The sequence below is a fragment of the Eschrichtius robustus genome, chromosome 2, assembly GCF_028021215.1.
Source record: "Eschrichtius robustus isolate mEscRob2 chromosome 2, mEscRob2.pri, whole genome shotgun sequence".
NCBI classification, from domain to species: Eukaryota; Metazoa; Chordata; class Mammalia; order Artiodactyla; family Eschrichtiidae; genus Eschrichtius; species Eschrichtius robustus.
Window position 1 is genome coordinate 107652371 of NC_090825.1, and position 19450 is coordinate 107671820.

At 34.1% G+C, this 19450-nt stretch overlaps 1 protein-coding gene across 1 annotated transcript in view; it reads left to right on the forward strand.

Moving 5' to 3' along the window:
• Window positions 1-19450, forward strand: part of ADAMTS19 (ADAM metallopeptidase with thrombospondin type 1 motif 19) — a 296035-nt gene that overhangs the window by 170627 nt on the left and 105958 nt on the right. Inside the window, exons 11-13 of the mRNA XM_068534394.1 lie at window positions 7053-7154; window positions 12880-13010; window positions 13947-14119. Coding sequence (XP_068390495.1) covers window positions 7053-7154; window positions 12880-13010; window positions 13947-14119 — 406 coding nt within the window. The remainder of the gene's footprint in view (window positions 1-7052; window positions 7155-12879; window positions 13011-13946; window positions 14120-19450) is intronic.

Sequence of the window (19450 nt, forward strand, 5' to 3'; positions counted from 1 at the left end):
TCATTTGTATCATTTTTTTAGATTACACATATGATATCATATGATATTTATCTTTCTCTGTCTGACTTACTTCACTTAATATGATAATCTGTAGGTCCATCCATGTTGCCACAAATGACATTATTTCATTCTTTTTTATGGCTGAATAATATTCCATCATATATTTATGTTTATATATGTATATATACACACACACGCATGCACACATACACACACCACGTCTTCTACATCCACTCATCTGTCAATTGATATTCAGGTTGCTTCCATGTCCTGGCTATTGTAAATAGTACTGCTATGAACATTGGGGCGCATGTAACTTTTCAAATTAGAGTTTTCTCCGGGTATATGCCCAGGAATGGGATTTCTGGATCATATGGTAACTCTATTTTTATTTTTTTAAGGAACCTCCATACTGTTTTCCATAGTGGCTACACCAATTTACATTCTCAACAACACTGTAAGAGGGTTCCTTTTTCTCCACACCCTCTCCACCATTTATTATTTGTAGACTTTTTGATGATGGCCATTCTGACTGGTGTGAGGTGATACCTCATTGTAGTTTTGATTTGCATTTCTCTACTAATTAGCTATTAAGCATCTTTTCATGTGCCTGTTGGCCATCTGTATATCTTCTTTGGCGAAATGTCTATTTAGGTCTTCTGCTGAAGAATGTGTGGTTTTTGAAGTTCATTATCTGTCACTAGATCTTAGATGAAGTATATTAATGTTATTATTCAAAATATCTGTTTGCTTATTTTGGTTTGATTGATCCATTAGTAACTGACAGACATGTTAAAATATCCAACTCAAACTACTGATTTATTTATTTTTCCCTGTATTTCTGTCTGTTATTACTTTATATAATGTTGAATTATATTATAGGTGCATACATATTTATGGTTTTTCATCTGTTGATCTGTTTTTCTCCTCTGCATTTTTTATGACTTGTGTCTTAAAATCTGTTTTGTCTGGCATTAAAACCATTATCCTGGCTAATATTTGTCACATCTTTATCTTCAACCTTTCCAAATAAAACATAAATACTAATATGGGTATGGATAGATGGGTGTGTTTACTAGAGAAAAGGAATTGCTAGATTTTATATTTTTCTGTTTAAACCAATGTAACCATTTTTTGGTATTTTCATCAGCTAGTTTAACATTTTTTACATTGATTTAAATTAATGTTTTTTAGGATTTTTATTGTCAGCTTATTTTGTGTTTGTGTTTCTTATTTATGCTCTACTTTTTACTCTTGTTCTCCTCTCCTACTTTACATTGGAGAAACCAAATTTTCCTCTGCATTCAAAAGTCAGACATTCTTTGTATCTTTTTATGTGTATGAGTAATTAGTTCTTTTTTCTTGATGAATAGTATTCCACTGGCATATAACAGTTTTGTTTATCAATTCACCTCTTAGTAGACATCTGGGATGTTAGCTATTATGAGTAAGGCTACTCAGAAGATTTGTGAATGATTATTTGTGTACACATATGTTTTTATTCTACAATATTAATACATTAACATATTATATATATTAATACATTAATTTTTTGCAAACTATGGGGTAGGGACTGTCTGCCTATTTTTGTAAATAAAGTTTTACTGGAACACAGTCACCCCCATTTGTTCACATGTTCTCTTTGGCTGCCTTCAAACTACAATGACAGTGATGAATAGTTGCAACAGAGATTGTGTGGCCCACAAGCCTAAACTGTATACTATTTAGCACTTTACAGAAAGAGTTAGCTACCGCGATGAAGAGCGGCCCCCGCTTGCCACAACTAGAGAAAGCCCTCGCACAGAAACGAAGACCCAACACAGCCATAAATAAAATAAATAAATAAAATTAAAAAAAAAAAAAAAATAAGAAGAGAATCTTTTAAAAAAAAAAAAAAAAGAGTTAGCTAACCCCTGTTGCAGCAGATACTCTGGATTCTGTTATATTCCTCCAAATAGTGTTTTGGTTTTTGTTTTCACAGGGAATTAAGTTTGTTAGACTCAAACTGGAAACTGTCTTGCCTACTGTGGATAGCACCTCATATGTTGGATCAGCTCACTCTTTCCTTATCTGGGCTATTTGGGGTGTGTCCCTTGCATGTATGGTACAGGTGCCACCTAAAGACCTAAACTTCTCTGACTCTCTTCCTTTTGGGATTGTCCCTTCAGGTTTTGGCAGCTTTGACCACATCAGTTTCTGTCTTAAGGAGTCTAAAAAGATGGCATATGTTGCTTTAGCCATTGTGTCATGCCATGACCACAAACCACTATCAGGTCAAAGCCACAAAGATGGTGAACTCAACTTATGCCAGTCAGCTCCCCTAAACAATTTACCTGCCTATGTTCATGTTCCAGAACCACCAGGAAGTTGTTTTTTGCATTTGTTCCACAGTTTATGGTTGTTAGCTGCAGGAGGGTTGGTCTTCTGGGAACTTATTCCACCATTCCAGAAGAGGAATATTTTTATCTTATATTTCTCTTTCACACAAGGAAATTCTGGATCATTTTTCTTTCAAATATTTCAAATAGTTCCTTCCCACTTTTTTTTCTTTTCTTTGGGGCTTCATTAACTAGGTATTGACAGTTCTCCTTTCTCTAAATTTCTTCATACTCCTTGATTTTCTTTAACACTCTAAGATGTGTTCTATTGAGGGGTCCTTTGCAGCGTGCTGCTTCATTTGTTGGCTATGTGTAGACTACATTTTTCTTCCCATGTCTGTTACTCAACATCTACCTCTAGCAGTCATGAAGTATATGGAGTGAAGGAGGTAAAAGAGAAGACATCAAATTTAAATATTTAACTGTCAGTGGTCAAATCATTGCTGCTAAGGGATAAAGTTTTTGAGATGTAAATGTGCTAGATTTTTAGTATTTCTTCCCATTAAAAAGGTTAATAATAATGGCTAAAGTCCAATTATTATTGCTTTATGTAATCAATGTTTATTTAGATTTATCCTCATTTTTGTCAGGTTCTTTGATCACAAGTGCTTTTCAGCCCTTTCCTATGAGGTCGTATTCTTCTTGAAATACACCATTTAGAAGTTCCTTTTGGGAAGATCTGTTGGTGGTAAACACTCACTTTTTGTTTCCTTGAAAGGGTCTTTATTTAACCTTCAGTCTTGAATAAAATTTTAGCTGAGTTCAGGAGTCTAGATTGACAGTTATTTTTTTCCTCTTACCACTTTGAATACATCATGTATTCATTTTTTTTATGTTTGTGCCAAGATGCCATCTTTGCTATTTTCCTAATCTTAAAAGGAAACTTTCAACATTTCACGGTTTTTTAACGATGTCCAGAGGTCCATTAATTGTTATAGATGTCCAGAGGTCCATTAATTTTGAAGATGTGTTCTTCAGTGGTTAGTTTGCTAACTTTTTTTTCAATGAATGGATGTTGAATTGTGTCACAAGCTTTGTATCTAGAGATACAAAAATCACAGATTTTGAAGTTTTTGATGTGCTTGATTATGTTAATCAAATCTCTAATATTATAGGAGCCTTGCAGTCCAAGAAAAACCCAACATGATCGTGATGGTACATTACCTTTTTTCATGGATTGCTGGATTCTGTCTGTTAAAAATTGTGTAGAATATTTAAATCTAAGTTTGTAAATGAGGTAGATCACTATTTTCGTTTTCTTTTAAAACTCCTCTCTGGTTTGGGTATCATAAAGTGTGTTAAGGAATATTGCCTCTTTTTCTGTTCTCTAGACAGTTTATGTAAATTGACAATTTAAGTTTTTGGATCAGATGTATTCTTTGTGGGAAGATTTTCAACAGTCACTTTTAATTATTCTATGGTTAGACAATAGTTTCAGTGTTTCTGTTTCTTCTTAGGTCCATTTTAGCAAGTTTTTTGTAAATTTTTTAAAAATATTTTTCTATTTCATATTCATTCTAAAGTTTTTTGGCATAAAGCTGTTCATAATGTCTTCCTACTTCTGTTTAAACTTTATGTCATCTGTAGTTATGCCTTCATTTTTTATTCCTAATAGTGTTTATTTTTGCCTTCTCTTTTATTCTTGATTAATTTTCAATTTTATTAGTATTCATAAAAAACTAGATTTCAGTTTTTTTTATTTCTTTTGAGTCTTTGTATTCTATTTTTTTAATACCTCTCTTTCTCTCTCCCTTACTTTTTTCCTCTCTTCCATCCTTGATAATACCAAGCTGTTCTGTGATAGAAAAGATTGTTTTTGAAAATATTATTCCATACTGAATTACATTTGCAATCAAATGTTACATTATTGAGACTGTAGTTTGAAAGATAATTTATGGATGAGCAAGGAGTTACATGTCTGAGATTTAATTGCTACTTCCATGCATATGCACTTAAGATTTTTTTATTTTAACATAAAATTCAAAACATCTTAATGGAACTATTTGCTATAAAGAAAGACATGGGCACAGGTTGTCTTTGAAGATAAATTTTATGATATCTATACATGGACAGTTAATCCATGTCCATTTAAATTATTCCATTGAAAATATTTTTTTTTCATGTAAACTTTTTAAAAGGCTTCTTGAGATAAACATCCAAATTTATATGTGCTTTTAAGGGTCATTTCTTATTATAGAGGAATAAAAAAGGAATGTTGTATTATTTTTATTAGTTTGCAAGGAATGCTGAGTTGTACATTTCTGTCCTGGATTCCTGTACACAGCATTTTAAGTTTTGAAGTTCTTTTCTTAATTGCCATAGTAAGTGATTTCAGTAATTAAGTTGAAAAGAAGATTTGACTCTGGCCTGTGTAACATACAGAGTGTTTGGGTCTAACAAAATACCCAGTCCTGCTCCTCTTAAGAAAGGGCTTGGTATTACATAGCTCTAACATCACGCATCTGAGATGTTGCACTTCTCAAGGAGAAAACAGTCCATCCTATTTCTTCACTATTTTATTGCTTTACTTTTTACAGTTTGGTTTGAATCCTGAATCTGAGTTATCTTTCAGAATGAGGCTATAATTTACTTACCAAAAGAACTGTAGAACATAAAGGGTAAAGAGATCTCTATGAGAGATATATTCTGTATGACTGTGCTTATCTTGAAAAGCTGCCAGGTTTGCTTTTATGCTCTCAGGGCCTCAAGTGGGAATCAGTTAGAGTACCTGCTGTTTTGAATAGCAGATAATGGTGGAAGGTCAGAATTTAGACCACCACAGTGTTCAACAAGCAAGTATGATTTTAAAACTACAGCATCGACAAGATTTGCTTTTTAGTTCAATATGCATTGGTTAACTAATGAACTTGACTAAAATAACTCATGTTATAGCACAACTAAGCCTTATTGAATATTAATAAAGCAAAATTCTTCTTTGGTGGAAAATTCAGCATTTGACCCCATAATTATAAAATACCATTAACAAGAATGTCTTGGAGGAAAAAAAAAAACTTTTAGGAACTAAAATTCTCAGGTTAGATATCTATTAATTCAAATATAAATGTGTCCACAAAAGTACACGATAAACAATTAACCTCTCTGCTTATTTTCAAGAGTCTAAAATATTGCAGAGAAGCTATTTCATTTAGGCATTCTTTAAAATTAGTTCCTGGATGAATTTTTGGTAAATTATATGTGAAATAAAAGCACAGAAATTAAGCTAAATCATATCCTAAATATAATAAGATGTATTTGTATGAAATATTTTGAAGCAGAAAAACTGTCACAGCACATAAAATAGTGTAAATAGAATATATCACGCTCCTGCCGTAGACTATTGAATTTTCAAGAGCTTTACAAACATTTCAGAAATCTAAATTTTTAAATAAAGAAAGAATAGGAGAATAATATTTGGGGAGTTGTAAAAACTTCGGAGAGTTGTAATAGACCTGCTTGAAATCTTAGTTTAAATTTATGATCCCCAAAGTATTTAGTAGATTTGAGTCATAAGTTAATTTTAACTTTACAGTGATTTTCAGTTTGTTTTGAACACCACTGCCAGAGTAAACCCCCTAAAATAGCCTTTTTATCTTATCAACCTGCTGGTCAACTGCTGAGTGATTTCTTTTTTCCCTCCAAATATGGAGTCCTGGCATTCAGGATCTGGTTTTTCTGTCTTTAAAATCTTGTTCCCTACTCCCTACCCTTATATGCCTCCTCCCATCTGACTGGTCTTCTCACCCTTTCAAGACTGTCTTTCACATCAACAGTTACTTGTTCTGTCCTTATCAACCTGCCTTCTTCCAGCCTTTACTCCAAATATCTGGATAGATAGTCACACTATCATCTTCAAGATAGATTACTCCAGTCGCTTTAAGTATGCCACATGGATTTGATATTTCTGTGTAATTTGTTAATAACATGCTTGTATCTAAAAAACTTCAGCCATCCTATAGAAATAGAAAGTCCTTAAGAATGTGGTAGTTTTGCCTCTTTATCTGTCTCTGGGTGGCCACAAGTATAGAGTTCTCTTCTTTCAATGTTGTTGTGTTTATGCTGTTTTATCTCACTATTTTTTGTTTGTTCCCTCAACTTTTCCCTAGACAAAGTTAAATGTATTCTGGGTACCTAGAACTCATTCATACTGAGGTAAAAATGACTGATAACAAGGGAAATATGCCCACTGAGAGTCTCTGTATTGCATCAGGGGCCAAGGCTATGTGATGAAATAATGAAGTACTAACATGGTTTGTCGGCATACAGCAGAGCACAAGTGAGGACAGGCTTTAAGATAGGAGGCACTAAATTCATACCATAAGCTCATTACTTTAATTTTTCCAGCCTGGTTCATATAATAGTATAAATAATGATTTTTAGCTTACAGTTTTCTGCTGTAGCTACTTAATCTTGCGTAATCACATGTGTTTTATTTAAAGAAATTTTAAAATAGTTAAATTTATGAAACAGATTTTCTATTTTTATCAGTCTTCTCATCACTATAAATAAGCCATACACTATTTCAATTATAAGTTTAATATTAAAAGTACCTAAAGTATATTTTTCTTCAAATCATTTCTGATGTTCTGTTAAAAGAGCTCTCTCAAAGCTCCTTATTGACTTAACCTCAAAAATGTGATGCCTTCCCCTTATTAGTTATTATACCCTTGTTTTCAGCATGTTATTTGCACAGGGTTGTGGTGCAAGGTAGAAGGGGAAAAAGAATGCAGAACCAAACTAGATCCACCAATGGACGGAACCGATTGTGACACTGGTAAGGTAAGTCATTGGTGCTGCCTGAAATTAATAAGAATATTAAGTGAAACTTAAGAAACTTGCATTTTCTCCTTACTAGTTATGAGTGTAACTGGTAAGACATTTTCTTCTGCCAGTTACATATGTATCTTTCTTAACACCAGTGTAATACTTTCTATATATATCAAGTTTCAGCATTTCCTCTATTTTCAATTTTAACACTTACATTTTCGCAAATCCATGGGTTTTTAAAATATCAATTCAGTAATTTTTTATTGTTGATTATGACAATGTGGAGAGTTGGATATATGTATGACTTTAACAAAAATGAAATATTTTACTATTATATTACACATAAGTAAAAGATTCACAAATAAATCATAAATAGTAAAACTCAGAGCTAATGAATCCTTTAAAGTATAAAATATTGTCTTAGGAGAGCCACCAGGTATAGTTTTTCCTTGTCATTTCAAGCATCATAAATAAAATATTCTGGGGGATTAGTAAACATTTGGCTGTCTAAGTTGTTTAATCTAATGTGTTTCATAAGGCTATGGAAACGTATTAGTACACATTTCCAGATCATTTCAATTGCTGTTGAAAATTAATTTTCTTGAAGAATATTAAGGCGTTAGATCCCATATAAACTTATAATTACAGTTAATTTAATCAAAAGATAACCATTCAATAGTTTACATAATTTTCTAATTTTTATTCTATGAAGGGAAAGTAGAACAGTTATTACTTTACTCATTAGATGTAAGATCAGAAAACTTGCCTCTGAAGAACATGAATTTTTACTACATTTGAAAAGAATCAACAACATAAAGATTACTTGGGGTGAATTACTTAGTGAAAAAAATTAAATTATGTAGAAGGCTAGTTTAAAAGCACATCAATTTGAAAAATGGACAGAAATGGAAATCTAGCAGTTCCACTTCTAGAATTTTGTCCTAAGTAAATACTTACACCTGTGCAAAAAGATAGGCACGTGTGCATGTACACACACAAACACACGCACACACATGCTTATGTCAGGATACAACTTGCTGTGGTGAGAAATGAGGTACAACAAAAATATTCATCAGGAGAGGAATGGTTCCAGTGTAGCTGTTAACAGAATGAGATAAATATATATGTATTAAATTGAAAACATCTACAAGACATGATAGTTAGTATAGAGACATGTCAGAAAAAACTGATACTTTATATGATACCATTTGAGAGTTAGGGAAAAAAACAATTTGCATACAGATGGGAGTATACACACAGAGTATATATTTTTAAACTCATAGAAAATGGTTTGAAAATATAAACGCCAAACTATAATTAGCAGTTGACTCTTGGGAGGGATGTGGAATTGATGGATGGAATAAAGCAATGGGAAGTGAGGGTGAATATAACTTTTCTCCTGACATTTCTGGATTGTTTGACATAAGCGTATAGTCATATTACTTCTGTGATTTCTTTAATGAGAAAAAGAAAAATGTACAGCATGTAGTCATATTACTTCTGTGATTTCTTTAATGAGAAAAAGAAAAATGTACAAATTAAGTCCCAAATAATAAAAAAGGACTAGAAATATTTTATCACTAGATATAATCAGTAAGAAAATGGTTCCTTGAAAGAGAACTTCTGTGAATATCAGTCAGTTGTTTACAGACTGACAAATGTGTTTTCTGTGAGCTTACATGGAGCGTCAGAATTTGGATTTGTTTTATTTTTAAATTATACACAAAAGTACAATAATGTATGTACATTGGGCAAGCCTCATGGTATTATGCTGAGTAATTTATTGCTTGAGTCATAAAACTCTGCACCAGCAATAATTTCCATCATCCCTGAAACACAAAAGCAGTAATAAATAGAGATAACCGAATATTCAGCCACATGTCTTCAAACATCACACAACCCATTTGTCTTACTTAGTTCTTCATTAGCAATATAAAATCTGTTCATTTTTATAATCTGGTGTCCTAAATATTTTTCTACTATTTTTTTCTTCTGATATTTATGAGAATAAATTGCATTCTTTAGTTCTCTAAAATAAACTTATTCTTTCAGCAATCAAAATTGTAATTACTCATTAAACATAAATGTTTTATTTCCCTATAATTGTGCTAATGATATTCTCTTAGTGGTTCTGTAATGCTTTGTGTATTGAAATAACTAATGAACTTCTCAGTTCCTCAGGCCATGTGGGCTTCTTCAGCTATCCATCTGTTCCAGCTGTTGTAGGAGCCATCATGACAATAGCTTCCAACACTCTGCAGTTGAGGGCTGTAGGGATAAAATATTTGGATGCTTGCAACCTCGCGCTAAACACTGCTAGCTCAGTACATGGCAAACCAAGAAACAAAGCTGAGAATTTTGTAATGTGTTACACTCTAGTGATGTTAATTTAGCTGTATAACTAGTTCATCTAAGAGTACATAATTAAGTCTGAGAAGGTGCTGACCAGAATTCTATGATTCAAAATGATTTTTTTAACAGATTTATTTATTATTTATTTATTTATTTATTTATTTATTTATTTTATTTTTGGCCGCAACGGGTCTTTAGTTGCGGCACGCGGGCTCTTCATTGCGGCTCATGGGCTTCTGTCTAGTTGTGGCGTGCGGGTTTTCTCTATCTAGTTGTGTCACGTAGGCTCCAAGGCACATCGGCTCTGTAGTTTGTTGCACGCAGGCTCTCTCATTGAGGCGTGTGAGCTCAGTAGTTGTGGCCTGTGGGCTTAGTTGCCTCACGGCATGTGGGATATTAGTTCCCTGACCAGGGATCGAACCTGTGTCCCCTGCATTGTGAGGTGGATTCTTTACCACTGGACCACCAGGGAACTCCCAATTCAAAATGATTTTGAAGATAGGGATTTATCTACTATTTATAGACAGCATTTTCCAAATTAAAAGCAGCCTGTTTTCTTTCTTCTCCTTTTCTCTACTATCATCTGTATTTACGGTTATATTAACGGAGATCCAAGAGTTGATAAATGATTTGGTTAAAACCAAGAAATGTATGTTTTTTACTTAAAATATTTTCTAGGAATTGGAGGATGGGGAAGGAAAGCTAAATACCAACTTACTAGAATTTTAGACTGTTTTGAAGGATGATATATAATATATTTCAATTATTTACTTTCCTAAGTTCCTAAAGGATGAAATTACCACCATCGTTCTTTATTGAAAAAATGAAGGATGTAATATCCTTACAGTCACAAATTTGCATATGGAGACAGTTTATTGCCTTCTTTCTTCCTCTTCTTTCATCTAACAATGTATGTACAAGAAGATTTGTTTAGAGAATAATGTTTCCTTTGTCATCTTCATGAACCTCTTCCAACTGGGTGTTTTCATCAACTTCCTAGGCATATTCCCGTAGAAATTTGAGAGAATAGAAATATAGTCAAATTTTTTAGGTCATGTACTGTCCCAGAAATAAACTATATTATATATTTCCTTAGCATTTTCATAAATCAGACTGAATTATTCGATATGAGAGATTTTGAGTTTTTTAAATCATGCGTAATATAATTTTTTGAAGCTAAAAAATACAAATGAAACAAAACATCCTGCTAGAAAATTCATGAAAAGCAGCATTAAGATCATTTTATGTAAAACCCAATAGAATATTTTGTATAATAGTTTAAACAAAACATTAAACACTTTGCCCAGTGTTGAAACACAGCACCACCTAGAAGACAGAAAAGCAGGTTCTCCATAGTTTTGTCCAGAGACCTGGTTATCTGCAAGGGGATGAACTTTTAACTATTATACTATGCTTTCTTTAAATTTCACTGATTTGTGTATGCAAATTTGGTTTGCATATCTGTTTCCATTTCTCTTCATCTGCCAGACGTGTCTAGTTTAAATGACGTGCAAGTCTAGATCTGGGTCTTTCCCAGAATATTTTTAGTCAGCTGTGAACTCTAGCCCAGCCTTTCAATGCCAGCTTACTGCTAAATGGACGAGGAGCTGTGATATGCACTCGGGGGAAAAATAAACACCCTTCACCTAGGCCAAAACAACTTGACCAATTGAAGTTTGACAGCTTTCACACTGGATTTTTTTTTTCCTTGAATGGCATAACATCATTAAATCCTTAAAACCAGTAAGTTGTTTAAAAGTTTTCACAAGGTCTGTTTTTTTTCCTCCTTTTGCAATTTTCAGACTGCATCTTCATATAAAATCTCAGTTTATTTAATGACAGTCTTAGCATGTCAGTACACACTCTGAGTTGTTGAGGTTTTGTTTTGTTTTTTCCCAAGCCTGGATTTAAAACTCCTTGAATCCAAAAAAGGTTGAATTTAAAATCTGGCATTATTAGAGAAAATCTGCAGGAACTGATTATTTTATTGCATAGAAAAGCATTAACTGGGCTCACACAACACTACGTAGCATAGTTTTCTAAATTCTCTCTTCTAAAAACAGCATTTAAAAACATATTATCAAAATAAGTTTTAAAGAAACAGATCAGTTAAGATCAGAATGGATAGAATTTTGGTGAGATTTCTGGAAACTTATTAATAAAATTAATATAATGATATATAATTTGTTATTAGTATTTTTATTATAGTTAATCTTTATTAAATCTTTGCCAAGGACTATGCATTGTGCTTAGTTTCATTCAACCTCTGAAAAGTCTATTAGGTAAATATCAATATGATGATCATTCACATTTTGAAATGGGAAAACTAAGAATCAGAGAGCTGCTATAATTTCTTCAAAATCCCTTATAAATCATGTTGCCATTAGTGCAAAATATCGTTTAGGAGTGGAAGGATTAGCTTGCTCAACCCTTGTGATTGTACAATCATTTATCTAAAATTTTTTAATCTTTACCTTTAATATGTTTGCTATGATCATGATAGATCTGATTTTCCAGGAATAAGGAGAAATTATTGTAATCTGTCTGCAAAGTCCTGGCAACCATTCCTCGGTGACCACAGAAATAGCCTCTTTGGCTGTTTTTGTTTAAAGTTAATGATAAAATAAATATAAAAAAGAGAATGAACACACTCCTTTCTCTTCTTTCTTTGCTGTCTTTCTCTGTTAATAGATACCAAATAACCTATAGAATAATTGGAATGAAATGATAGAATTTCAAAAAGTCTAATTGTTCAAGTCTTTCAAATAAACAGCTTTTGAAAGAAAATTTGCTATAATGTTAATGCTTGAATTTGACAGAAACTTTCAGAAAAAAATATATATAAAGGAAAGTGCTAAAATTGAGTCATACTCTTTTTTTTTTAAGTTACAAGGAAAGAGAGTACCCTGAATCACTGACAGTTTAAATCAAAATTGCTAAATTTGCTAAAATGTCTGCTTCATTCTAGTTAAAGACATTTATATCTTATGTACCATTCTTATATTGATACCTGACCCTATGCTTTTTTGGTCCTCTCTTTTAAGTTGTTACGTTTCTTAAAATGTGTTAGTTTTTCTTCCTGGCTGTACAACCCCAGATTCCTTCTTCGCCCTATCTCCGTCACAAGTACTGAATTCTCAGGGCTATAGTACAAATATCTGTGTGCTGTTCTTATGACAAGACTGTATAATCTGACATGAGAACTGGACCAGTGTATTACTATGACAGTATGCACGTGTCAACTTATTTTTGGTCTTTTTCAATTCCACACGTTTGGGACTCTTAGCAGACCTGATTTAATCTCAATTCCAGTGACTCTATAGGCCAATGAATGATTTTCCGTTGTGCCCTGATTTGTTCACCTAAGACATAACTTTTGGAATAGTGGTGTAAGGCTGGAGAGTGTACCAGCAGGACCTCAGCACCTGGACTCGTGGCTGGAGAGTGGAGCATGTGGAGTCCCTGTAGCCGAACCTGCAGTTCTGGGATCAACAGTCGAGAGCGCAAATGTCCTGGGTAAACGCAAAGTTCCTGGATTGGGGGAGGGCATTGTTTTCTTCAAGTTTGAAATTAAAAGGTTTTACTGATAAACCATGTTGGGGGCCAAAGAAACTTCTCAAACCTCACTCCACTTTGGAAAACAGAAAAGTCCCTCAAATTAGTTTATGTAAAATCTCCCTTCAAAGAAGAAAATAAGACCAACCTTTCTAAGAACAAATAATTAAACACTACACAGAGTGGTGTTTTGAGTACAAATCAAATAAAAAATTGTGTTGAAATAAGCAGGGAGAGATGTGTTAGAAAAAGTAAGTCACCATTAAAAGGAACTGTGAGAGGAGCCGGAAGCTGATAGGACTTCAGAAAGAGAGGGAATGAGGGCAACATGAATGTCAGTAGAAGCTAAGAATGATGAGAAACGAAATCCTGCTGAGCACAGGTATGGATAGGGAGCGTCCAAGATCAGCTTGCTTGTCTCCATCATTCCTAGAGTGATCCTAGGAAAATGTGTGAGAAAGTCATTTCAGCTTTATGCTTTAACTTTGGTGTGGATTCAGTGGCCCAATTCCTCAACAAGAGATTTTAAAGAATGTATGTGAAAACCTTAGAAGCAACTCCTTAATAATTCTTAGCCCCACTCTTTCATGGGAAGTGCAGGCTTTCTGTTTTGCCCCCAACCTCTGCCCTTTACCCTTCTGTATCATTTCCATGGCAAATGGGCTTTTGTTTCTCATGTATTTTGGAAATTAAATGGCTCAAAGATTGGAAAAAATATATATTTTTAAATAAACATATGGATTTCCTACCATTACCAATCATTTAATCTGTCCACTTTTTCAAAAGTAGATTTAATATAAAGGATTGTACCTTATTAATATATTGCCTTTTGATTTTTTTAAATGAGTAGTTAACATAAAAAAAGATAAAATTGATTATTTGTACTATCTTTTCTAGGCTAGGTTCTGAAGCAAGGGATTGTAATGGTCCCAGAAAACAATACAGAATATGTGAGAATCCACCTTGTCCTGCAGGTTTGCCTGGATTCAGAGACTGGCAATGTCAGGCCTATAGTGTTAGAACTTCGTACCCAAAGCATGTACTTCAGTGGCACGCTGTCATGGATGAAGGTATGACCAACCAGATCGCCACCATCTTAGTTATGTAGACTTCTAGGTTTGCAAGGTGCTTTACAACAGTGGTAAATATTGTTTTACAGTCTATATTCTAGGTATTTCAGAGCTCTGTTTTTTCTACCTTTACTGACATATAACAACCACAAGCACTGACTAAAAATATATTTTAAAAATATAGAGATATTATACACCAATGAGATAAACTAAAATTTAAAAAGGGTGACAATACAGAATGCTGGTGAGGATGAAGAGAAACTAGATCTCTCATGCGTTGCTGGTAGGAAGGTAAAATGGAGCAGCCACTCTGAAAATTAGCTTGGTAGTTTCTTTAAATAACTAAGCATACACTTTAGAAAACACAGTCTTGGTTATTTATCTCGGAGAAATGAAAATTTGCGACCACAAAAAAATGCTGAACACAAATGGGCATAGCAGCTTTATTTTCGATAGCCAAACACTGGAAACAATCAAAAAGGTTCTAAGTAGCTGCAGGGTTAGCAAACTGAGGTATATCTGTGCCATGGGATATTATGCAACAGTACACAGAACACTCTGTTAACATATGCAGTGACCTGGTGGATGTCACAGCATTATGCTGAGTAGGAAACCCAATCTCAAAATGTCTCACACTGTATGATTCCTTTTATATAACATTCTTGAAGCCACCAAAGTATCGAGATGGAAAACAGATAGATGAGTGGTTACCAGGAGTTGGGAGTGGTGGTGGGAGAGGGATGGGTGTCCCTGTAAAGGGGTAGCACGAGGTAGAAATAGAGATCTTTATATAAAGGGCAAATTGGCTCATTCTGATCTCCCAGTTAAAGCATTTCGGAGACTTGCCATGACTCTTCAGGTAGAGACCAAATTTCACAACATGACATGCTCAGCAAGACCTTCTTTAGCCTGATTTCTTCTCTTGTCTCCTGCCTCATATAAAACCTCACTCTCTTTTCCTCTGCGCTCCAGGTATTGCCCTTGTTTCACTGCTTCATACATGTCATGCTTTCTTCCCCCACACGTGGCCTCCAAACATACTGTTTCTTTATAGAAAGAAGAATAGAATAGAATAGTCTTCTATTCACACCATCCTTTTAATAAAGGTTAATTCTATATGTCCAGATGCTTCAACCAACAAACTTTGGAGTCTTCATTTTCCATTTAGTTCTCTTTTACTGTACATTCAAAATATCAGTAAAGTCACATGAGCCCTATCTTTAAAATACATCCAGAATCTGATTATTGCCCAATATCTCCAGAGCTGCCACCATGGTATAAGCAACAGTGTCTTACCTGGGTGATTGTAGTAGCTGTCTAACTGTTCTTTTTTTTTTTTTTTGAATTTTATATTCTTTCCTTTTTTATACAGCAGGTTATTAGTCATCCATTTTATACACATCAGTGTATATATGTCAATCCCAATCTCCCAATTCATCACACCACCACCCCCACCCCCCGCCGCTTTCCCCCCTTGGTGTCCATACGTTTGTTCTCTACATCTGTGTCTCAATTTCTGCCCTGCAAACCAGTTCATCTGTACCATTTTTCTACATTCCACATATATACATTAATATACAATATTTGTTTTTCTCTTTCTGACTTACTTCACTCTGTATGACAGTCCCTAGGTCCATCCACGTCTCTACAAATAAACCAATTTCATTCCTTTTTATGGCTGAGTAATATTCCATTGTATATATGTACCACATCTTCTTTTTCCATTTGTCTGTCGATGGGCATTAGGTTGCTTCCATGACCTGGCTCTTGTAAACAGTGCTGCAATTAACATTGGGGTGCATGTGTCTTTTGAATTATGGTTTTCTCTGGGTATATGCCCAGTAGTGGGATTGCTGGGTCATATGGTAATTCTATTTTTAGTTTTTTAAGAAACCTCCATACTGTTCTCCGTAGAGGCTGTATCAATGTACATTCCCACCAACCGTGCAAGACGGTTCCCTTTTCTTCACACCCTCTCCAGCATTTGTTGTTTGTAGATTTTCTGATGATGCCCATTCTAACTGGTGTGAGGTGATACCTCATTGTAGTTTTGATTTGCATTTCTCTAATAATTAGTGATGTTGAGCAGCTTTTCCTGTGCTTCTTGGCCATCTGTATATATTCTTTGGAGAAATGTCTGTTTAGGTCTTCTGCCCATTTTTGGATTGGGTTGTTTGTTTTTTTAATATTGAGCTGCATGAGCTGTTTATATATTTTGGAGATTAAGCCTTTGTTAGTTGCTTCATTTGCAAATATTTTCTCCCATTTGAGGGTTGTCTTTTCGTCTTGTTTATGGATTCCTTTGCTGTGCAAAAGCTTTTAAGTTTCATTAGGTCCCATTTGTTTATTTTTGTCTATTTCTATTACTGTAGGAGGTGGGTCAAAAAAGATCTTGCTGTGATTTATATCAAAGAGTGTTCTTCCTAAGTTTTCCTCTAAGAGTTTTATAGTGTCCAGTCTTATATTTAGGTCTCTAATCCATTTTGAGTTTATTTTTGTGTATGGTGTTAGGGAGTGTTCTAATTTCATTCTTTTACATGTAGCTGTCCAGTTTTCCCAGCACCACTTATTGAAGAGGCTGTCTTTTCTCCATTGTATATCCTTGCCTCCTTTGTCATAGATTAGTTGACCATAGGTGCATGGGTTTATCTCTGGGCTTTCTATCTTGTTCCATTGATCTATATTTCTGTTTTTGTGCCAGTACCATATTGTCTTGATTACTGTACCTTTGTAATATAGTCTGAAGTCAGGGAGTCTGATTCCTCCAGCTCCGTTTTATTCCCTCAAGACTGCTTTGGCTATTCGGCGTCTTTTGTGTCTCCATACAAATTTTAAGATTTTTTGTTCTAGTTCCGTAAAAAATGCCATTGGTAATTTGATAGGGATTGCTTTGAATCTGTACATGGCTGTGGGTAGTATAGTCATTTTCACAATATTGATTCTTCCAATCCAAGAACATAGTATATCTCTCCATCTGTTGGTATCATCTTTAATTTCTTTCATCAGTGTCTTATAGTTTTCTGCATACAGGTCTTTTGTCTCCCTTGGTAGGTTTATTCCTAGGTACTTTATTCTTTTTGTTGCAATAGTAAATGGGAGTGTTTCCTTAATTTCTCTTTCAGATTTTTCATCATTAGTATGTAGGAATGCAGGAGATTTCTGTGCATTAATTTTGTATCCTGCAACCTTATCAAATTCATTGATTAGCTCTAGTAGTTTTCTGGTGGCATCTTTAGGATTCTCTATGTATAGTATCATGTCATCTGCAAACAGTGACAGTTTTACTTCTTCTTTTCCAGTTTGGATTCCTTTTATTTCCTTTTCTTCTCTGATTGCCGTGGCTAGGACTTCCAAAACTATGTTGAATAATAGTGGTGAGAGTGGACATCCTTGTATTGTTCCTGATCTTAGAGGAAATGCTTTCAGTTTTTCACCATTGAGAATGATGTTTGCTGTGGGTTTGTTGTATATGGCCTTTGTTATGTTGAGGTAGGTTCCCTCTATGCCTACTTTCTGGAGAGTTTTTTTTTTTATCATAAATGGGTGTTGAATTTTGTCAAAAGCTTTTTCTGCATCTATTGAGATGATCATATGGATTTCCTTCTTCAATTGGTTAACATGGTGTATCACATTGATTGATTTGCATATACTGAAGAATCCTTGCATCCCTGGGATAAATCTCACTTGATCATGGTGTATGATCCTTTTAATGTGTTGTTGGATTCTGTTTGCTAGTATTTTATTGAGGATTTTTGCATATATATTCATCAGTGATATTGGTCTGTAATTTTCTTTTTTTGTAGTATCTTTGTCTGGTTTTGGTATCAGGGTTATGGTGGTCTCATAGAATGAGTTTGGGAGTGTCCCTTCCTCTGCAGTTTTTTGGAAGAGTTTGAGAAGGATGGGTGTTAGCTCTTCTCTAAATGTTTGATAGAATTCACCTGTGAAGCCATCTGGTCCTGGACTTTTGTTTGGTGGAAGATTTTTAATCACATTTTAAATTTCATTACTTGTGATTGGTCTGCTCATATTTTCTATTTCTTCCTGTTTCAGTCTTGGAAGGTTATACCTTTCTAAGAATTTGTCCATTTCTTCCAGGTTGTCCATTTTATTGGCATAGAGTTGCTTGTAGTAGTCTCTTAGGATGCTTTGTATTTCTGCGGTGTCTGTTGTAACTTCTCCTTTTTCATTTCTAATTTTATTGATTTGAGTCCTCTCCCTTTTTCTTGATGAGTCTGGCTAATGATTTATCAATTTTGTTTATCTTCTCAAAGAACCAGCTTTTATTTTTATTGATCTTTGCTATTGTTTTCTTTGTTTCTATTTCATTTATTTCTGCTCTGATCTTTATGATTTTCTTCCTTCTGCTAACTTTGGGTTTTGTTTGTTCTTCTTTCTTTAGTTCCTTTAGGTGTAAGGCTAGATTGTTTATTTGAGATTTTTCTTGTTTCTTGAGGTAGGCTTGTATAGCTATCAACTTCCATCTTAGAACTGCTTTTGCCGCATCCCATAGGTTTTGGATTGTCGTGTTTTCATTGTCATTTGTCTCTAGGTATTTTTTTGATTTCCTCTTTGATTTCTTCAGTGATCTCTCGATTACTTAGTAACGTATTGTTTAGCCTTCACGTGTTTGTGTTTTTTAAGATTTTTTCCCTGTAATTGATTTCTAATCTCATAGCGTTGTGGTCAGAAAAGATGCTTGATATGATTTCAGTTTTCTTAAATTTACTGAGGCTTGATCTGTGACCCAAGATGTGATCTATCCTGGAGAATGTTCCGTGCACACTTGAGAAGACCGTGTAATCTGCTGTTTTTGGATGGAATGTCCTATAAATATCAATTAAATCTATCTGGTCTATTGTGTCATTTAAAGTTTGTGTTTTCTTATTAATTTTCTGTTTGGATGATCTGTCCATTGGTGTAAGTGAGGTGTTAAAGTCCCCCACTATTATTGTGTTAGTGTCAATTTTCTCTTTTATAGCTGTTAGCATTTGCCTATGTATTGTGGTGCTCCTATGTTGGGTACATATATATTTATAATTGTTATATCTTCTTCTTGGATTGATCCCTTGATCATTTTGTAGTGTCCTTCCTTGTCTCTGGTAACATTCTTTATTTTAAAGTCTATTTTATCTGATATGAGTATTGCTACTCCAGCTTTCTTTTGATTTCCATTTCCATGGAATATCTTTTTCCATCCCCTCACTTTCAGTCTGTGTGTGTCCCTAGGTCTGAAGTGGGTCTCTTGTAGATAGCATATATATGGGTCTTGTTTTTGTATCCATTCAGGAAGCCTGTGTCTTTTGTTGGAGGATTTAATCCATTCACGTT